Source organism: Leptosomus discolor, chromosome 3, assembly GCF_034619465.1.
Source record: "Leptosomus discolor isolate bLepDis1 chromosome 3, bLepDis1.hap2, whole genome shotgun sequence".
Taxonomy (NCBI): Eukaryota; Metazoa; Chordata; class Aves; order Leptosomiformes; family Leptosomidae; genus Leptosomus; species Leptosomus discolor.
The window spans coordinates 83221531-83242141 of record NC_141393.1 but is presented as its reverse complement, the minus strand read 5'-3'; the positions used below and the strand labels follow the sequence as shown (position 1 = coordinate 83242141).

Genomic DNA, 20611 nt, shown 5'->3' with positions numbered 1-20611 from the left:
GCAAACACCCAAGGAGACAGAGCGGTGTCCTTCAGAACGGATTCACTCCGCAGGCTGACCCACCAGCTCTCGTAGAAGGGGTCCGTCACCGTTTGCTGCACGGCTGGATGAAACACACACACGGATCAACTTCAGTCTGTTCTCAAACACACTTCTACGCGAGCTACAGGCAACCTATAGGTGATAATTTGGAAATGCAGAGCTAAATCAAAGGGACAGCAGGCTTGGCTCGACACCGACAGAAGGCACCAACGTAGCGCAGACCAAGTTCACGTCAAGTGCTGCTTTTGGCTCGCACATCAAAGCCCATGATGCCTACGCCTGCATGGCAACACTGAAGGAGTTTTATTATTCTCACTAAAATTTCACTGAACCCCTAAGAGAAATAAGCATGACAAAATATGGCCTGAGAACAAGGTTATAATTCAGTAAATTAATTGCATGCATTTTGCTCATCAGTAGCCAAATCATATTCACAATTTATTGTCAACAGACAGATTTTTAATACATTTTGGGTTCTTCCTCCAGCTGTACTGCCTCCCAACCAGTTAACATAACGATAGAAGACAATCTGAAAGAAGACAAGCGAACTTCATCTATATGTTAGTAATAGTGTAATTAAAGAGACACAATAGACAAACCTCAAACACGCCCGGTTGAAAACGTGCGTGAGCACCACTTAAGCTTAACTGTACCACTAACGTATCGGAGGAGAAACGTTCCTTCTAGTCCATTCACGCCAATTGCTTGACAGCATTTCACGTCTGTTTCTGTGGCTGTTTTTAAAAGCCACAGGAGAGGAAAAGAACACATGTGCCCAGGAAAAGAAAATTAAGCCCATACGTTCACAAAACTTGCCCGAGCCATTCTACAGAGCCATACTCATGAGGGATATCTGTGTAGCACCCAATTGCTCTCAGCAAGGTCCTTCAGCTGCAATAAGAACTGGATTAATATCACATTTCTCATTAAAACTTTCAAAAACATCTGAAATCCAACATCTCTCCAGGAAAACAATTACCGTTACCCGAATCTCCAAAAATCACCGCAAAGCAGCGTTTCCATACGGATGCTGCAGGAAAAGCACCATTTATGTACTCAAGAACAGCACCTCCTGCAACGAGCAGATTTTCTTTGCAAGTTTTCTTACACAGATAGGGATTCAGCTGGGGCTTAGTTAATGTTACTCTTAAACATTTACTTTACATTTGTTTAAAGAGGTTTACCTCTAGGAGCCATGGTTTCAGTTTTCTGTCCAGCAGAATATCAAATCCCAGGACTTCAAAGCAGACACTGTCACTTCCTGGCGCTTGCCCTGGCCTGCACATGCGATAAGCATGAAGAACATGTGGCTCTGCAACTATGAGAGTCTTCACTACTAACTCCTGTAGGGATTTTGTTCAGAAAAAGTCATCAGGAGAGAAGACACCAATATATATTGAATTAACGCATTTCATTCTTTCATTTTTTAAATATCATTAAAGTATCTACTAAAACCAGATTTTAAACACCAAATAAATGGTCTATAAACTATTCCTATGAAGTAACAGATAAATTTTGTTATATAGCTCTAGAGTACACTGTTATACTTTCCATAGTTCATATGTACTTTTAGATCGGTAGTAACTGAAATACTAGAGGCCTATTGGGAACAAAGTATAGTATAGCCAACCTTCACCCATTTCATTTTGCAATCTAATTTTCAATAAATTTTCTCGGAATCATACGTGCAGATGGTGCCTAAGCTCTAACAATCGTAGGCCCATTCCTCACCTAAAGACACCTGTGACATAACCACCAACTTCAACGGTGCAGGTTTGAGTCCACAGATACATGCAATGTCGACTAGGATTTTGTAAATATTCACACATAAAATTCACTTTATACTCTAGAAAAGTCTCCAAGGTTTTAAATGGGACTGTTTCTTTGTATCCTATTACTTATGCAAATAAATGTTTCAAAGGGCTTTTGTCCCTCAGGAAAAGTTTAACATTAAATTTATAATCGCACTCTGAATTTAGTCTTTCAAAACACACAATCATAATTTGTAGTATGTCCTTTGTGGCATGCATTGCTGAGAATCTAGATTAATGAAGTTTCAGAAATCACTCTGGATTCCAGCAAAGAGGATGGCAGGAGCAATTAATTTGCTAAGATAACACAAGATTCTTACTGAAATATCACTCCAGAATTTGGAGACATCAAGATTATTTGTTTCTAGAAACTCAGTAAACCATTTGATGGAGCGTTTGCTTCCTTTGTCTTCTGTTTCATCCCGTTCGAAGTGCTCATTATGTTTATTGACAGAGTAGTTAGTCAGATGCATATACAATTGACTCTAAAAAAAGGGAGAAAAAAAAAAACTTTAATACAACTCTGGAATGGTCAATTCAAAATAATGACAAGAAAAAAAATATGTTAAATCAATAATGACACTCAGAGTTCATCCCTGCAAATACACTGTGTGCAGCTTTAGGGTTTCTGATTCTGGGAGATTTCACCTGCGGAACGTTCCAGCCTGCTTACACAAATCCTGTGCTCGTATTTCAGACAGTTGCACACCTGAGCTGCCACTCAGCCCCTGGCCAGGCCATACCTCATACCCGCCCTTTTCACAGGCCTGTATGGAAACAGCTCCCTGAAGAAGTGAAGAGCAACTTTCAGAACTGAAAGGATGCTTACGCTCCACAAGAAGCAAACAATGAAGCTGGTATTTGGAAGTGCTACTTTAAAAGTGCTAAAAACCACTCTGGCATCTGTTCTGTAGACAATCCCACATTTCAGTTTTCACTGTAGTTTATTTATGAGAAACGTTCTCATTATAGTGAGACTTTAAAATATTTTTTTTATATATAAGCTCATCTGTCATGTTGATATCTGCCAAAATTGCTCATTTTTGACTGGCTGGTAGCCAGTCAGATCAGAGGGAGGAACCTTTCAAGAGATACATTACATAAATGTGCGATCCTATAGTTCCTTTACGGAGCACAACGTCACCAGCAATGGAATCATGTTATCAATTATATTTTAAAAATAAATAAATAAATTAAAAATTTACCTTTCCAAGGCCAATTTATAAATCATGACTGATGTTTACATTATCTCCCAGTACAGATACTCATTCAGCTTTCCACTGAGCCTGCCATGATGGCTGTCCTCACCATAGTGACAGCTCTGTCATGTCTGATTCCTTACTGAAGCGCAGTTGACATTCTAAGCTGACCAAAAGCCTTCTGTTCCAATTCCTTTTTGATAAGGCAGCCAACAGATAACATGAGCCTTCCGCTGTCATTTATCTCGCTGCACTTACTTATGTTTAAAAAAAGCTTAATGGAATTAACAAAACCAATCAATTTAATTGCAGGCTAATTAACAATATATTGTATTAGCACTACAAGTAATTAATTTCTCCCATGGCTTCCAATTACTGCTTTGAGAATCAGTCTGAAACCTATTGGTTTTGAGTCGTTGTAACTGTCATCCTTCCATGACATTCAAATTATTTCAGGCAAAAGCAACCAATTTTTCAGACTACAAAAAAAATGAAAGCTGTTAAAACATCTCAACTAATCTTTAGTCTGAAGTTATCCAGAACAACGTCACTGCAGAACAGTGTCACTGGTGATAATCCAGGTTGGTTCTTACAACTGACAAACTACAACACGAGCAGTTGTGAGAACACGGGAACAACTGCCTGTTCTGTTTATCCGCTCAGAGCACACTGCGGTGCTGCTAATGCCGAGATTAGGAACGATGACAAAATATTAAAAGCAAACTGTTCCAAAAATAATACTGGAACTCTTCCAGATAGGCCATTGGTACTGCACTCCAAATGATACCTGCATTCTTCAAAGCTGCACTAAGAGGCAGTCACGATTTTAAGTGACAAGCAGGGAAAAAGGCTCTCCATGTGTTGTCTGTCATATAATGACAGGGAAGCAGCTCTAAAAGTGCACAGTGTGGAAAAGGAAAGCTAGAGCAGCGATGGAGTACAGAGGGAGGTATAAAACTCAAATCTACTGATGGCTCCCAGCGCTTCAAGCCTGCTTCTTTCTTAACAGACGCCTGCATTTCGGCCTGTGCCAGAAGAGAGGCGTTACACCTCTCAACAGGGGAAGATTCTATACAGCAAACAGGAGGATTAAAGTACCCAAACACTTTAGCGTGTCCCTTACCGTTTCCTGGTGCTCTGCAAGTTCACAGGCAGCCCCGCTGCACCATCCTAAAGCTGCCGAGTACAAACTCCTTTCCCTGCCGCAGCAGCCACTGACAAACGGCACCAGCAGCAGATTCCCTCCCGTTCAGGGACTGCAGTGCCCACTCTCGTGCCCTGAGCGGGTTCTCTCTTTTCTGCAGAGCTTCCCAACCCAACGGCTGAAACACTGCAGGACCTTCAGCAGAAGCTCTACACTTTGGGGATGTCACACAATGATCTAGGCAGGAGATAAACCTAATCCGCCTGCCCCCTACCCCAAACTGACACTCGGATAAACATAAAAGCAAGCTGACTGTTCTTGAAGGGATTTTCTTCATTTTTTCTGGGTTGAACGCCAATAATTGACAACTTTCGCTTTCTTTTAGGAAATATTTAAACTCTTTAGCACACATACATGCAGAGTCATATAAAAATTTTTATACACAAGCAATAATATGGCTATACTTGTGATTTGCATAGAAAAGCATGAGTTAACTATCTTTCATTTTAATTTTTTCTCTTCGATGACAATGTAAAAGTTCAGCCAGATGAATACCAAACCTCATGTCACAACTTATTTTACCTCCTCCAAACACCACACAGGTAAAAGTCTACGTGCATAAGCAGTAAATTAGGATGAACTCCAACTCACCAAATTTGAGTCACTGGGGGGATGATACTTTTCCGTGCCCATTCTCACCAGTCCATCATGATATAAAAATACTTTCAACGGATCACAGGAGGTTACAAGAATATACACACGTAAATCAAACTTGTAGCCTTCCATAAGAAATGGTTTGTCAAGATATTCCTGAACAATCAAGTGATCCTGAGCTTGTAACTTTTCTCCATTTCTTATTAAAGAGATCCTGGTAAAAACAAAAGTTATTTTAAAATCAGGGAACTTTGACATTATTCTTCGAAATAGATTTATCCAGCCAGGTAGTCAGGGCAAAGTCTACCTGGAGAGAGAGACTTAAATATCTGATTTGTAGGGCAGAGAAAAAGCTCCATGCGCTTACATGGCTTTTGGTTTCCTGTCCTTTATGGCGCTTCACGGGATGAAAACAGGCAATGAGCCATTCCAAAATAACTTTTGATTCAACCATTTGTAATAACGGGCTCCTTCTACATTTAGAAATGGTTTGGCAGAACGACCAACCTCCAGCTTCTGCGACTCTTCCCCGTGCAGCTCTAAAAATAGGCTCCGGCCTTTGTCACGACTTCTGCGCCAGGTACAGGTTGCAGAGAACTTCCAGTGCTGACCTGACCTGGCGATGGCGTTCGCAAGGCAGGACACCGATCGGTACGACTAAGGATGGCACAGATTAAGCTCAGCATTTCTGTAGTCCAGTTTCCCCACATCAGAATGGAAAATGGTTTCTCTACAGACTACAAACTGGCAGTCCCTAACTACACAGATTGTAAATAACTGTAACAGCTCATATTTTCCTGTGTATAATTATTGACACCGAATTCCCACAGCTTTGTTGCCTTCATCGTACCCTCTATTATTTATGATGCATTTCAGTGTTCTGGTGCTCAATACTCCTCATACACTGAAGCACTTTCCCTGGCATTTCTCTGAATTAGGCTGCTGCCTTTCCCTTCAGCTTATCTTTGCCCTTACCAAGAGAACCGAAAAACAAGGAAATGGAAAAGTTTGGGGGCTTTACTTTTACAGCAATTCTGATATATTTTTTTAATAACTAAGAGCTTTACTGTATACTCCAAATTGAGATGAAAGGCAATAAAAGCTAAAATTGAAGTGTCTAAAACCAACAACAGAGTTAAAAGCAAAATTGCCACATTTATCTCATTGTTTTTTACGGTGCAGCCCTGTCATAGGCAAAACTGTTTCAACTCAACTGCAGGTCACAGTCTCCTCAGGGGTGTCCCTCCTCCAGCATGGGTGTCACCTCCTTCCAAGACTGCACCTCCGGCCACAGCCCCAAGTGTCTCCTCAGTGTCTCCTCTGTTTCGCCTATGCCTCGTGGCTGCCACTCTTAAATATGTTTGTGCTTCTCTGGCTGGCTGCAGTTTTGGCACACAACGGGGTGGCTGGGCTGGTCTCGGAGCTGTGGAAGATCCTGACCTTCTCCCACACGACACCCCTGCAGCCGCCAGCCATAGCACTGGATTTCACCTTTAACGGGCAAGACGACTGAAGTGAACACACAACTCACCCATGGCCCATTGCACCGTTAGCTGGTTTGACTATGAAGGTTTTCTGTCTACGTTTCTTCTTCAGTTCTTTTACGTAGTTCTGAAACTGTGTGTATTCTGCAGGGAAGATCCATGTCCGAGGAATAAAACTATACTCCTGAGGCTGACTCTTGATCATTCTGCAAAAAAAGTGTAATTGAGTTAAAACCTTTTAACTACTTTGATGTTTCAATCCTTAGAATTAAAAAGCACTTAACAATAATTTGACAAGGAACCTTTCTTGCAAAATGCTGTAACACAAAAGCAACTGTTCAAGAATACTTAGAGCTCTATAACATATTCATATGCACACTTTAAGGACAGCAAAAGCAGACGATCTTGGGCATTTTTGCTCAGTATCGTATTTGCTCATTGTGTTACTGGCATCCACCTCATCTATTGGCATCCACCTCACTCCTCTTATTGTTTTTGTTCAGTTACTCAGATGAAAGACAGGGAGGGATTCTTTATCAGAGAGTAGAGTGATAGGACGAGGGGTAACAGTTTCAACCTGAAAGAGGGGAGATTTAGATGAGATATTGGGAAGAAACGTCCCTGTGAGGGCTGAGAGACACTGGCAGGGGTTGCCCAGAGCAGCCATGGCTGCCCCCTCCCTGGCAGTGCTCAAGGCCAGGCTGGATGGGGCTGGGAGCGACCTGCTCTGGTGGGAGGTGTCCCTGCCCGTGGCAAGGGGTTGGAACCAAATGATCTTTAAGGTCCTTTCCAACCCAAACCATTCTGTGATTCTATGATCCAATGCTATTCCTACAGACTCCTGTATTCCTTCCCCCCACCCTTCTTGAGAGGCAAGTACTTGGCAAGTACTTTAACTTTCATACAGGTATGCGTTCAGGGATGTATGAGGATCAACACACACACACACAGAAAAAAAAAAAAGAGGACCTGGGATATTTGGAGTTGCTGCAAGAATTATTAATAACAAGGACTGAATTTAAAATTAAAACAGAAGCCATTTAAGAGGAGCTTTTTCTTTCTTTCTAGTCTTCTGAAGGAATTCCAAAAGTAAGGAACTGTAGTAAATATATTTTGACACAGGCCAAGCAACTGCTCAGGCACCTCCAATATAGGGCAAAACACACAAGCTTGGATTTGTGGTTGGTACCAGCATATTGTGACGAAGTTTCCCTAAACTAAAACAAAACTAAGGTTAAGACATCGTAGTGAACAATCTCTGAAACTGGACCTGGCTAAAGGATGATGCAGCAAGGTCTTGATGTCCCTGCTTTGATAGCTGTGGCAGCTGAAGTAGTGAGCACATCTCCTTTTATAGTGCTGAGAAGACAACTAGAAGAGGGAAAATGGTAGAGAATTCCGTTAGGAGAAGTTTCCATCACCCAGAGCTGTGTATCTGGCAGATAGGAAGCATATAACCACACCAGACTGGCAGTATGGGCTAGATACCTACGGGTCAGCTGTAGTACTGGTTAACAGCCAAGCTGCAGCAGCAATGTGGGCCTGGTGGCACTACACAGACTGGTATACCATAGTTCCCAGCAGAACAAATTGAGTCTTTGCTGAGTTAAATACTGATGCAGCTAGCTTGTTTCAGGTACTCCGAATACCTCAAACTTCAAACATAACCTCGTGTGAAATTAGTTCGGGTAACTCAAAGCTACTCTGCAACATAGGGTGGACACATCTAAAATACAAATATCCACAGACCAACAGAAAGCGGCTGGATGTTTAAAAAGAAATTAACCGACATCGGAAGGTCCCCAACTTTGATTTTTAAAAGAACAACACTATGATGAATTCTAATATTTTTTAATTAATTACAGATTTAGGTATACTTCTCCTTTTGCCGTGAAAGCTAATAGCATCAGGATAACTTAAGCGTAAAAGAGACTTAGAATCTCATTTCAATTTCTCTGCTATTAGCCTACATAACACTCCTGATGCAGCATAAGACACTTTTTCTTTAAATGGCTCCAATACTAATGGAAAAAAAACCAGAGCTGCCAACCACATCTGTAAGGCTAGGACTGTAGCCAAGCCCTACTGGTATAATAGATATATTGTCACCAAACTGTTTAGCCAACTACCCAACAAACACTGCAGAAACCACAATAGCTACAGTAGTCTTGAAGTACTGCCTGAGGTCCAGTGCTTCTGCAGCTTCATTGTAACGATTATGTTTACAAAACTGGTTAGATAGAAGCCACCAAATATTCAGAAAAAGGTTTAAAAAAACCATAAATAGATATTTCAATTCACGACTCATGCATATTTTTAAATTACTCTCCATCGGCTATATATTTACAAACGTTACCTTGCTAACTGAACAGCTTATCTAGGCAGAAATTATCCTATTTTTAGGCAAAAAGCAATTTCTGTGTTAGTTCTCACCCCTCTCCAAATCACTTATCATATGCATCCTGAAGTATTACACGGCAGAGACTTGCCATTTAACCTCCTCACAGCCTTCCATACGCATGCTCCCTACTCAATGAACATAGCTTCATGGCACTCTAGATACCTCAACATCATTTGTGACTGCAAGTACACCAGTTCCAGATGCCTTTCTCCATCTTATGCATAAGCGGGCAGACTACAAACACTTAATAATAGGAAGTGGAATGCTTAACCATTGTTTACAAGGTCAGGGGCTCGCTAAAAATTTCAACAAGAGAACTGAGCTCTGTTCTTTCCCTGCTTGGCCCTATTCAGAAATGGCTTAGGAACATCATCAAGTAGCTTGTAGAATCAAGACCTATCCCGTTACAATAGCTCTATTTACCAGCACATCTGTGGGTAACCCCTTTTTCACTGCGCTGCTCTATCCTTTAGTCTTCGCAGTCCTCACCGGGAGGTCTGAGAATTAAACAGCAAATGATTGTTCTCCTGAGTGCTATTTTCGCTCACAGATGTGGTCAGACTGGGCTTTTGTTTCTCAGAGTGCTTCCTCTGCAAAAGGATCAAAGGTGCTGAACGACACGTAGGTTACTCAAGACATGACTTGTCAGTGTAATAACACAGGTTCCACACTGCCTGGGTCTCGAGGTCCTTGACTTCTCAAGTAGGAAAGGAGATTACCGTGCACGTACGGAGGAGAATGATTCTTGGTCCGTGATCAGTTCACAAACCTTTTAAACATAAACAACAAAGGTGCTGCAAAAAAGGCCATCTCCTACATGGGTCTGTTCCCCTTCCCATTCACCCTGTACACCTTCTCCCCCACGGACTGTATTCACTCTGTAACCACACTTCCCTTTTACATGAGAAGATCTCCTCTAAGACACCATTAACAGAAATTAAGATCTAGTTGGCCCTACAATGTCACCTTTTCTTTTTTTCCCCCCTCTCTTCTCTGTGTTCTGCTTATTCCCCTTGAAAAGGATGCCTGTGCCTCCTTTTGTTCTCAGTTACGCTCCTGCTGCCATCTGTTCCATACTCTGTGTCCCTACACTTTCTGTGCTGGGGTGTCATCTCTCATGTCACACACACCACGTATCACACCACTCCCCTCCATGCTTCTGCACGTGAGAACCACGTTGTCCTGTGGTCCAGAGTGCCTGAATAATGGCTGGGTAAGAGAAATTCCTGAAGTGCAGCTCCTCCTGATTAGTAGTATTTGCCTCAGAGTCCAGTAGGTTTGTTCTTCCGCTCCACTCCCAACAAATTGCACAAAATGGAAGGGTAAGACCACTATAACAAAGGTAGAAGCCAAAGAAAAAGAAGAGGCTGCTCTCCACCAGTTCTCAGCAGTTGTTTCACGAACTCTCAAGGGTACAAAACCCACAGCTATTCTGTACGAGTCAGTAACAGGAACAGAAAAAAAATGCATCCAGCAGAAGAGCATGAGAACAGAATTGGTGTTTCGGCACAGTCATGTTCAAGCAACTTTTAAGACAGAACAGCAGCTGTACAGAACAAAATCCTCCACTCTACAGACAAGAGCCTGCCCAACCACGCATCCCAACCGACTTGTGATTTCACACACGTATGTGTTTCACGAGCAGTCTCAAGGCATATCATTTTGATTTTTATAAATCATGAATATTAAGTATTGAATTGTGAGGCTAGCACTGCAAAAACGCAGAATGAATAAACCCCCGCTATATCTGCTGATACGAAGTGAAGTCACAACATAGATATGTTCGACCCAGAGTTACCGTATCAGAGAAATTATTCCCATCTTATCTAGAATATGTGCAATCTCCACAGTGAGTACCTTTGAATGGTGTTTCAAACTCAGAATTCAGTAGGTTGCAAGGTATAACCAGACTGTATTTGAAAGCAATGTGTGCATGAGAACGAAAGCCTTTTGTCCATTTTGCACATTTTTTTAGAAAAATGACAGGACTGTAGCAGCGCACAGGGATACCGCTGCCTACCCAGGCGACCAACGCTGCTCTGCTGTTCCCGAGACCTCTCCAAAGAGCTGTTGGCCCCCACGGGCTGTCTCTGCGTTTGTACTTAGAGTTCAGGTCTGGTAGGGGCAGGGAAAAGCGCTTATGTAGCATGTACTGGCACAAGGGAGTTCTGGCCCCCACGTGGGACATGCAGACACCGCGGCAATACATATATTTGCATAACAGTTGCATATATTTTACATGCTATGTGTTGTAGTTATAAAATAGAAGAGGAAACAGAGAAAGAGAGAGAGAGAGGAGACACCACATTCATTACATTAACATATCAAAACAAATTCTGTTCTGGTAACAGGCACCGCAGTGTAGGTACCATTGGGGGACGAAAGATTAATTCTATTTATAATTGCTCTTTAAACTAATATCAAAATATTCACACATATTTATCCCTAAACTTTCCCTTATTACCAGGCTGTTGAAGCACGATTTAGTATTGTGGTCTTACTTACAGATTCTCAGCTAGGATAATTCCTCAGAACAAGTTATCTCACTAGAGTGAGGAGAATTTATAATCAGACAAATGACTCTGTCCAACTTATTTCTTACATAAACTGGAAGATGCTTCGCTTTTTTTTTTTTTAAATCGGATATACGCAAAAATATAGTCATTAATTATTTTAAACAAATAATATGCATCCACATACTAGTTATTTTTTCTGTTCTGCCATTACAGGATACATGCCTGGGTGTATTAGGTACTATACAATAATTTAAGGCTCTCCTGCATTCTGCAATGCATAGACAAAGAACTGAACCCACATCATTTTCCACTGAAGGCAACTGGAGAGCCACAGTAGCCCACTCTGAAGCTACAGATCGAGGACCAAAGCCAAAGTTATTAGGGAACTTTGGAAATTATTCTTCATCCTCTCATAGCCTCGTAGCAAAAACAAACAAACCTTACAAGCAAGAATGAATTCAGTATTGTACTGAATTAAATACTATGGCTGAAAATCTTCTTAATATTAAAAGAATGATTACTTAGTCATGTTTCTTGCCAGAAAATCCTTTCTGCAGATCTCTCCCATCCCTGGAAAATGGTTGATTCTCTGAGGAAGGAGGAAAAACAAAAAAAAAAAAAGAAAGTTAATTGGTACTTTTTCGTTTTCCTGGCATACCTAATACAACCATTTAAAACATTTGACTGCACGCTCAGGCAGACATAATTAGTGTTACACACAAATTGTTTAAGGTAATATCTTACATTATACTATGTATTCTTAGCAATACTAAAGATGCTGTAAGTTGTATTCTCCTCCACGAGCACGAGTATGTCCATTGATTTCATTTCAGACATGAAAGGAGACTATGGTACTCTTATTCACAAAGCTACCTAGGAACAAAGAATGCTATTGCAAAGTAATGATAAAAAAAGGAATTCTTTATTCACAGAATCGGCAGAGAGAGCTCTGCTTGTTAACTTACTGCTTAAAAGCTTATGAGCAACTTATAAATGATGTTTTGCATCTTCTTTCACAGGACCCAACGGGCAGACAAAAGCATAAAAGAACAGCCCCAAATACTTAAACACCAGATTCCAAGTGGCACGGACAAAAAAACTCTGGAAAAGAGACTGGGATTTTAAGATACGTAGTGGTACAGCCTTATTGCAGTCTGGCTGGTGGTGTTTTGTGGTTTTTTTTTCTCTCTGTACAAATGTAACTGACCAAAAGTGACACATTACGGAACGTTTCAGAGTGAAGCACTTTACTGAGCCATGCCAGAAATCCTAACCACCACTCTACCTGGTAGTTCCGAAGCTCAGCAATCTTTTCCTGTTGCACAGCAGAATCACTCCATATAAGATTCGCTGTTTCATCTTCATCGCGTGTTTTCACAAATCCCATTTCTCGTATCACTACACGTACTACGGAGAAATCACATACTTAGGGAATGCTTTGCACCTCTAACATAGATTCAGTTTCAATTTTAACAAACCAGTTAAGATTTTAAACACTTGCAAAATTCAACCCCTTTGTCTGAGAACAATGCTAGCACACAATCTATCATTTATCTTGCAATATTTCCATCAGTCTACTGCAAACCTGGCATTACAACGCTACAGCTCCTTGTACCGAGGCTGGAACCAGAGCACAACCACTGATGGGACCTGTGAAGAGCTTCGGGGCATTCCACAACCATCTAGCACAAGCCCACTTGTATGGCTTTCAGACTTAACCCTGGCTATCACGTCTGTTCATTTTAAAAACAGTGATGGCTAGAAGTGTCACTGCAGACAGGGGACAAGAATGCCTCCTTAGTCAAGGTACAGTAGTTATAAATACATTATTTTAATACCAAAAAAAAAAAAAAGAAAAGATAAAAGCCTAATTATGTGCCAGGCCTAACTCAGGTTCTAGGAGAAGAGATTTTTCTGAAGTAGTCCCAACCATCAAAACACAAAACATTAGATTTTATTGAGAAACCTCTGTATAATAATTAGAGTATTTAACATTCAATTTTCACTGGTTATCTTTCAAGGCTTTAAGTAAACTTCCAAACACATATGTAATTTATAATCAGAGGGGTTTTCCACAGCCTCCTTCGGTTAACTTGGGTTTTTGCATTTCAAGGCCCTTCCCTGAGCAACAAGTGGGGAGCAACAGATGCACAGCGTTCAAAGCTATCAACTCGGTGTTACCAAAAGAGAACAAATGGTTCTTACAACAGAAAATCCTTTGGAAAGGTCTCAACGTCAGCTTGATGCAAAGCCCATCAATTCACCCCGTTCGTTAATAATTCACTCGCGACAATGGCTGTTAGGATGAAAACAAAACACGTGGCTTCCTACCGATTTCGTATTTTGTGCCCGCAACATTTGCGGTGATGACTCCATTCTTCTTCTTTCTGACTTTTCTTTTAATGGTGCTTTGATAGGGTAGTTCCGAACTCAAAGTCAGAGGAGCAGTTCCATGGTTATCTTTGAAAAATAACGTTGTAAATATCAACATTTTTGTATCTCAAACAACGTATAGAAAAGGACTAAAAATGCAAACATTTACTTCATTGCAACTTAGAGGTACAAGGATACTGAGCATTTAATAGGCTATATTAAAAATCCAAGACTAGCATACCTCCCTCATTAGGCAAGGATGGCATTATAACCTAGGATCGTGCAGAAGCAGAGCCCAAATTCTGTTCCAAGTTCTCAGAAAATGATAGAGCTGTCAAAGCCAAATTATTTAAAGCTCCAGTCATACCATTTCAGTCTCTGGTTGTCACAAATATTAGTTCTGGAATGGGTAGATATCTGTGCTAAAACAAAAATATATATATATATATGAGACACTTTGTCACAGAGAAATCCTGAAAAAATACAAACAGCAGAAAACTAACGTGGAAGTGCTTTTAATAACAAGTCAAAAGTAATGCTTATTTTAAAAGACTGGTCAAATTATTGTAAATACAAAACTTCGTTCATTACAATTCAACAGTTTTGTTTCTGGGAAAAAGCATTTTGCAGTATTAATTTTCAAAATGAGATTATATTACCTCATTTTCTTACTTTCATTTCTGTATGGGAGATTTAGGGCATGAAAACAGGTAACACTGAATTCAATCAATGCTGCAAACTTTTATCTCCACCAAACTCACTGAATTTATAGCAATTTTAAACCACATTTTAATCAAAAATTTTAAATCACACACACTGTATTGCGTGTTTTCAGGTACCAAATAGGAAATAACTGAAATCACCTCACTAATCTTTTTCCATTTTTTCATTTTTCAACATTTTTAAAGCAATTGTCCAATTGTAACACACGGCTGCAGTTTCATGCCCGCTTCATGACACAACAGACATGATTTCAAAGACACTTTGGGTTGGCAAGTATCTAAATTGTCAGTTTCTAAAATAAGTAATTATTTGCATAAAATGCTATTTTTCATGTGTACATTGATGCAAAATTTCTTTTTTTTTTCTTTATGAATACACTACCACATGCAAAAATCCCACACATTCAAAAGTTTTTAGGTCCAGCTTAAGTACATAAGAATAACGGGCTAAAATTTTAGGGAAAACACTCAGGAATAAAATGCTTCTAAACACACTGCTACATGGCTTCAGGCATGCAGCACTGTTAGAACAACGTCTGCAAGGAAGCAAATGCTGTCTTTGGCAGGCTGCCCCAACCAAATCTACGAGAACATATACAGTATAAGTTACCGATTTTTAAATGCTTTCATTTCTTTTCTGCAATTATATGTGTGGCTAAAGCGCCTTACACGAGCTTTAGGTTAGTTTATATAGCCACTTGTGGTGACTGCAAAACTTAAACAGCTTTATATAGAGCGTGAGGAATTTCTTCTGCTATAAATAGCAGAAAATTACAGTAAAGTCTAATTCAGTCATGACTGATGTGAAACATATTTGGTCCTAAGACTGGATGAGATGTGCATGAGCAAAATTACCAAAACATTACTTATAAATCCTCTTTTTCTTTGTTTTGATGCGTGTGTCTGTATGTACACATGTCAAAGAGACACACAATCATATTCTGGACAAGCCACCCTCTTGGTAAGAAAATACAAAAGCAGATATATCTTGAGTTGCAAGATCATGTTTCCTTTCAAGATAGAAATTTACCCTTAACAGTCCACTAACACAAAAGGATAAAAAGAACAGATTATGGTTCTTTTATGACTGTCACCAACACACCAGGGGCCAAATCCTGTTTTGTAGTAAGACAACCAAATCTCCCTCATGTCCATTCAGTGCAGTGACACTAAATGAACACTAAAACTGTGTATTTATCCAGAATATAACAACAGGAGACATTTTATACACAGACACAACATTTGACAGCATGGCAGTAACACCCAGCCACACCTCCTTACAACACACTTTGCTGAATGAGAACTCACTAAGAAAGTCCACCCAAACCGCACTAAAACTGGCAGGTCATCTTGAAGTTTTCATGTTTTGGGTGCCATCACCCGAGAAGGTGGCCTGAAAGTCCTCCTGCCTGTCGGCCTGCTAAAATTAGACACAGAGCTGGGAAAGCAAAGCATTCATCCTCCTTAAAACCACTGCGAAGGAAAAGCACCGCTGGGCACAATGACTCACTGAATGTTGCATGTTATCTGCTTCCCAAGCTAAGAATACCAGACATGGCTAGTTCCTGGGAATAATACCGAAGTGCATCCGTTAGCCAACTAAGGACTTCTATGCACACACACGAACGCCTAGCAGTTGTTTCCCCCCTGTACCGGCTAAAAACTTATAACAAATTTGGAGGAATGTCAAGACAACTAATATTTCCCTGTGAGAAATGCCAGCCCTTACTAATAGGGCATGATTTACAAGCTGTGATGTGGCAGTAAAAACCAAGCAGCTCATACAGCTTCCAGAAAAATATCTGCCCCAAGTTACTATAACACATCGCATTCTGAAGGCAACCATAAAGCTCCAAACGGCGTTATGCTGTTGAATTACCGGGTTTCTTTATGTAGAAACTATTTTACTCTTTGGAAAATAATACTCATCAAGGTTTCAATAGAAAGCACCAGTACTCAAGGTCTATGACTTGCAACCAGTCAACTCTTTAGCACACATACACGAGGTGATGGTAAAGTTTCACGGTCACCTTTAGAGTACGCTATGGACAACTAGTAGTTTGGTCGTACAGAAAACAAAGTAATTGCACTCACGAACTCTCTACAAAAATTTCTGCAAACTGATCGCTGAAGTAACTTTTCTTGACAAGATTATGGATGACACCATTTTTATCATCGCAGCCGAAGCACGCACTCCCCTAATGATGTCAAATCTTGTTACGAAGACACATGCAGCCTATTTATCAAATCCTGATTTAAACTGAATTCTTCAGTGGCAGAAGGGACTGTTGCTGTAGTCTGTATGCAAACTTACTCTAGGAATTTGACTTTTCACAGGCACTGTCTGATAGCAATAAAGTTAAGCTGTCTTTTGCCTTAAGCTCGTATATAATAATTCAAAATTGCTTTAGAATTGCTTCACTTCTCCTAAGTGGCCCATCTCCAAACAACTATTTCACTGAACACCCCAACACCAGCAGTTCTAAACTAGTAGTTTTCCAAAATACCTTACATGGGATGCAGTCCTTTCCTACTGGAACCATCTCCTTTCCAAAGGGCAAATACAGGTCCAATGAAATTGGACAGTCTTGCCTTTTCTTCCCACCACGTCAAGTGACAGACGAGAGGTACCACATCTCACCTAGGGGAAAGCATTGCCCGGAGCACTGGCTGCGAGTCGCAGGCTAAGCCATGGGAGCAGTAGACTTGCTCCTGCTTTGTTCCCAGTGCAGCACCACGAGAAGTTCCAATGCTGCGGCAAGAAAAGCAGAGGAAGCTGCAATCCTCCCGAGTAAACTGCAACTGTTCCTCAGGCTACGCTTTGGACGAGCAGTTCTCTAACTGGGGGAGCGGGTCACTTGGGAGAACCAGGAATACATCTCTCGGAGCAATCAGTGCAGGGCTGGTGCTGAGGGGAGGGAGCTGGAAGGAGAGGACACACGCTGACAGAGCACCGCGATGCAACTCTGCAGTGCCACGGGCCCTGGCAGCCACAAGCTCCCGCACGTCTTTCCTCTTTTTGCCTTCTACACAGCAGGAATGACCCCAGAGTGACTTCATTCTCGGAGCCAGGTCCTCCCCAGGCACCTTTTTCCCCATCTCTCGATCTGTTACCACGGCTGGCTCAGGCCTTGCAGCGCAGACCGCTCCGCGAGCAGCCCCTGCCACCCCCGCCGAACGGCCAGGGCCAGGGCAAGGCGTATCGCTGGGCCCACCGGCTCACGCAACAGCGCCAGCAGCAGCATTGCTGGGTTGTGAGTCCATCAAATTCCAAGTCAGTTCTCGTAACCGTGACAAGTTTTTACTTATAAAATAAGCATAACCTGTAACCTGCGTCAGCTACAACAACGTAGCGGCGTATCTCTCTAGAAACCTACTTGAAAGACCTGTTCCTAAGAGATTGCTTTTAATAACATGGAAGAAAGTATTGTAGTTCCAAACTGGGACTGACAAAGCTTGCTTAACCTTGTCGAGTCCACTATTGGGAATCTCTGAATTCACTCTCTGACAGAACAGGGTCGCGCTTCTGCTGTACATACCATTTCTCTCCTGAATCCATGATACACACAAATTGGTGAAGGTTTGTTGCTCACTCATACTGATTCAAGGGTGGCTGAACAAAAATATTTAGCCTATAAATGGAACAGACTTGTGAAGAAGAAATGGATGCCTCTTCATCAGGTTAGCACATTCTTATACAAACAAGGACTTTTATTCAAAGTGTTCTACGGGGAAAAAACAGATGAGATGTTATCTTCACTGTTGCCTGGCAAAGGTGTGAGAGCGCCAGCAAGAGAGATACACTGCGCACAATCCTGTCCTAGAAAGAGACAGAAAGGGGAAAAGGATTTTAAAAGGAGCTTTTTTCCTCCAGGGACAGCAGAGGCAGGGTACTCCGGCTGGAGAGGCAGGTGGTGCCCACAGGCAGGGACCAAAGCAGATGCTCAAACCCACCTAAGGGAACTGTCTGAGCAAGGTGCGAGGATGCCTGGGTGAAGAGCAGGGGACAGTGGGAAGAAGTGATTTCATAATTAACAGAATGATCCATGTTTCCTTCATAACAAGTTGTAATATGTTGTGAAAAACTAAAAATTAAGAGTATTTTTTGCTGTTACAGAAATTAAGTGTATCATAAGTTAGTACACTGTCTGAAAAATATTCTTCTGGCCTAGATTATACAGAAGTATTTTTTAACAAACCCCTTTCTTATTTCCCCAGTTATTCACTCCATACTGCTCGCAAGCAACCTCTGCCTTTCACGAGCCTTCATTTCACATCATGCTGCAGCGTGGAGCCAAAAAGGTTATTTTTAATCTCTAAATAGCAATTGCATGCCATCAGACCTTTTTTTTTTCCCCCCCCAAGAGTAAGCATCCCAGAAAAAAGGTTGAACTAATCAGATCAAAATAGAGAAGGGGGAGTCAAACTCCAACTTAAAATAAAGTGGTGCAACTTGAGAATCTATTCCAAAGAGCGCTCCCGTCAATGAGATTCTTCAAGCTAACTTGGATCGTACCAGTAACTACGAAACCACTACTGTGTACCCTAACCAAAAGAGACTAGATTGCATATGCACATTTAAAATAGACTTAATCTAATAAATTTAAGCATTAAGAATGGTCGAATCATCTGCTAATAAAATAACTCCACGTTCCCAGGCAGACAACATTGTACCACTCAATGCCCTGTTTTTAACGTGAACCTCTTCCTTCCTTCTAGCTCTTGTGGCACTGCTGGTGACCAGTATGAAAAGCTCCACGGGCTATGCACGTGCTTAACTTTACCCATAAGAACTGAAAACGTGGCTTCAGATCTTAAGCCACGGCACAAACGACATGACCTCTCAAAGACCACAAACATTTCTTAAGTGTCTTCCTATTTACCTAGGTGAAATGCTACAAAAACCAGACTGTCAGTTTTATTTTAATTTCCTGCATTCTTTGTGTACAGACAAGTAATCACCAACAGTGGAATATTTTAGAATAGACTTTAAAACTAGCAGACTGCTTTCCTCTGAGCCCATTACTGCAATTTGCTCAGTGCTGTCAAAAGTGTCTGGAACCGCACAGGAGCTGGGAAGAAACCCACAAAGCTCCTGACATAAGGAGCTTTCACTCTGAAGCAGAGACACACTGAAGATACAGTTACAGAACTTGGCAGATGACCATAAGGAGGGAAGGACAACATCACAGAGCTGCAATACCCATTCCCCAGTTAGCTGGAAAATAAAAATAACAAGAATTTCACAGAAACGTGAAAATGAAAGAAGTGAAAACAGTCTCCAGAGTATCTGAGTTCTGGGTTTTTTCAATCTAAATATTCAAGGTTTTGCTCCCTTAGACCTTTAAGTGTGAAAGTCCGGATACACTGCTATTTATTACAGTTATACAAAACTATAATCTACTGTTGATGTGGAATTAAGCTATAAAGTGCAGATTCAAAATGAGATTAAGACATTAACAGAAATCATAAGAGAAAAAACGCCTTTTTCAGTACCACCCTCAAATAGCAAGGTAATAACAATTCGCAGTAATTAAACTGCAGAATTAAAAGCCTTACACCCTTTAACGATTGTTTTTAATACGCGTCTTGACAAAAAGGATGTTGAAGTGTTCCTGCTACACGCAAGCGTAGCCAAGCAGTTTTACTGCAACATGCTAAAAAACACAAACTGGTGGCAAGTTCTCACTCCTACAGAGAAAATTCTAAATGCAAAAAGCAATCCTTATTTTGAGGCTCAATGTGTCAAAGTGATCAGCTTGTTTTTAAAAGGCTATCTGTCAGCTGGCTTGAAAACACAGACACGTTAGGATTTGGTTCAAAATATTCTGAAGTCCAATGCAATCTATTAATTTCAACACCCTTCGCTCTCGCCATCAAACGAGATGTTTGTTCAGCAGTTCCTTCAGATAAAGTGGAATGTACAGAGTTCTCAGGTGTTTGGTTTTCTACACGGACAGCTACAAGCTCCACACGAATACCAAACGTTTCTGAATCGTGCAGTTCTGTAAAACAATTCTCTGGAGCCGTTTATCCAAATGGCCAGCGTTTCCAAAACGTCCACAACTTCTCCGGACTACCACACCAAGCTACAGTAACAGCACTCTGCCTCCGAATCCATAAGTTATAGTTACTGTAGTGCCAGTTTAACCTTACAACTGCCATTTGCCACTCGAGAGCCCAACCAGTAACGGCCCTGGAATCAACCCTAGCCTCCTGCTACACGGCTTACCTAACAAACGTAATTTTACAATGCCCGTTGAGT

At 41.1% G+C, this 20611-nt stretch overlaps 1 protein-coding gene across 2 annotated transcripts in view; it reads right to left on the bottom strand.

Annotated features, from left to right (window-relative positions):
* The window catches only part of TTLL7 (tubulin tyrosine ligase like 7), a 51139-nt gene extending 37249 nt beyond the window's left edge, over positions 1-13890 (bottom strand). For both annotated transcript variants that reach the window (XM_086462880.1, XM_086462882.1), the window contains exons 1-8: positions 13866-13890; positions 13583-13711; positions 12537-12658; positions 11773-11840; positions 6382-6540; positions 4848-5064; positions 2174-2338; positions 1227-1385 (exon numbers count right to left, since the gene is read on the bottom strand). In XM_086462880.1, coding sequence (XP_086319006.1) covers positions 1227-1385; positions 2174-2338; positions 4848-5064; positions 6382-6540; positions 11773-11840; positions 12537-12658; positions 13583-13711; positions 13866-13890 — 1044 coding nt within the window. The remainder of the gene's footprint in view (positions 1-1226; positions 1386-2173; positions 2339-4847; positions 5065-6381; positions 6541-11772; positions 11841-12536; positions 12659-13582; positions 13712-13865) is intronic.
* Between the last annotated feature and the right edge of the window lie 6721 nt (positions 13891-20611).